At 43.1% G+C, this 1,456-nt stretch overlaps 1 protein-coding gene across 1 annotated transcript; it reads left to right on the top strand.

The window, feature by feature from the left end:
* The first annotated feature begins 595 nt into the window (after positions 1 to 595).
* LOC128882282 (cuticle protein 19) lies at positions 596 to 1,196 on the top strand. Its single transcript, XM_054133861.1, has 3 exons — positions 596 to 604; positions 732 to 797; positions 885 to 1,196. The coding sequence occupies exons 1-3, from the start codon at positions 596 to 598 to the stop codon at positions 1,194 to 1,196; spliced, it is 387 nt and encodes a 128-aa protein (XP_053989836.1).
* Positions 1,197 to 1,456: the final 260 nt, after the last annotated feature.

The raw sequence follows: 1,456 nt of genomic DNA, 5'->3' as shown, positions 1-1,456 counted from the left end.
GATATGAATTTGACATTTTAACGGTAATGTTAGTGACTAATGTATAAGATCTAAACTCATAAACAGTTGATTCTTGTATGGTTGCTCTAATTATTTGTATTTATTTTCTCTACGAGATGGAGATTCACATGAACCTTGGAATCAAATTGAATTAAGAGTGAAGCCTTCTTAAAGGGTTAAATACGTGTTTGGATATGATTGAACGGCAGGTACCTACTCGGAGATAAAGTTTAACCGAGTACGTGTTACTGTGATAGCAGTTTTGACTTTTTTCGGCTGGACTTTTTCTGAACATTAGACACACGGGTTCAAGTACAGTCATCGATGGTAGTGGTTTAGGCAAACTCAACGTAAAATTTTTATAATAAAAACTACACCTCCTACCCGAAATTCGACTATTATCCAGAGGGATGTTAACATCGGAATTCGTATCGATCGAAAAAATGCGCCTAGGACAAGGTCACGTGGTACAAACACAGACTGCCTTCTCCGGGGTGGGGCGGCTTATCAGACTGTGACCACACGTCTCGGAGTATATATGCGTGAGGAGCGAGTTCCACCGTCAGTCTCACCTCCGACAAGCACACACACAGACATGATCAAGGTATGTCATCGTAAGGAAGTAGTCGTACAATTGTACCCCCTTGTCTCCTCCCAATTTACATTGTTCTTCCCTCGTCGAACCCCGGTTCGTCGTCCTATTAAACTATAATGTATTCTCTATTTTACAGATCGCTCTTCTCCTCGGCCTTGTCGGCATCGCCGCAGCTTCATACATCGGAGGACACGATGACTATGTAAGCTTCCGATGACTACCTCTTTTCAAAGGTTAAAACGTCATCTATTCATATTGTTTACTTATGCTTTTTCTCCTTCGGTTTCAGAACCACCACCCAGCCTACAACTTCGAATACAGCGTCCACGACCCACACACTCACGACATCAAAAGCCAGCACGAGAGCAGAAACGGAGATTCCGTAAAGGGATACTACACCCTCAAGGAGGCCGACGGCACACTCAGGGAAGTCCACTACACCGCCGACCACAAGAACGGATTTAACGCCGAAGTCAAGAGGTCCGGCCATGCCCAGCACCCGGCTCACTACCACAGCTCTGCCGAAACCTTCTACGGACACGGACACTCAGGTGCTTCATCCTCAAACAACAACAACCTCTACAACGGCCACCACTACTGAGCAGCCTCCTGTAGGAGCACGTGTAAATAATGCAAACATTTTTTGAATAAAAAATGTCCAAAAAACCATAAATACTTTGATTTTTTAATACATGCCCCGTGCCTCTTTGTAATTGAAGCAAAACACAACTAGTGTTCTAAATTTTTCCCTGACTAAGTCACACGACAACTTAGAAACCAACTTGCCCTCTCAAACAAATTGGAAATTTTAAATTGCATTTTTGTCCTTAGTATGAACGGCATGTAGTTATTTCCAATTAG

The sequence above is a fragment of the Hylaeus volcanicus genome, unplaced genomic scaffold (assembly GCF_026283585.1).
Source record: "Hylaeus volcanicus isolate JK05 unplaced genomic scaffold, UHH_iyHylVolc1.0_haploid 8496, whole genome shotgun sequence".
NCBI classification, from domain to species: domain Eukaryota; kingdom Metazoa; phylum Arthropoda; class Insecta; order Hymenoptera; family Colletidae; genus Hylaeus; species Hylaeus volcanicus.
Note: the sequence above shows the minus strand (reverse complement) of the source record. Positions and strands in the feature narration are given on the sequence as shown.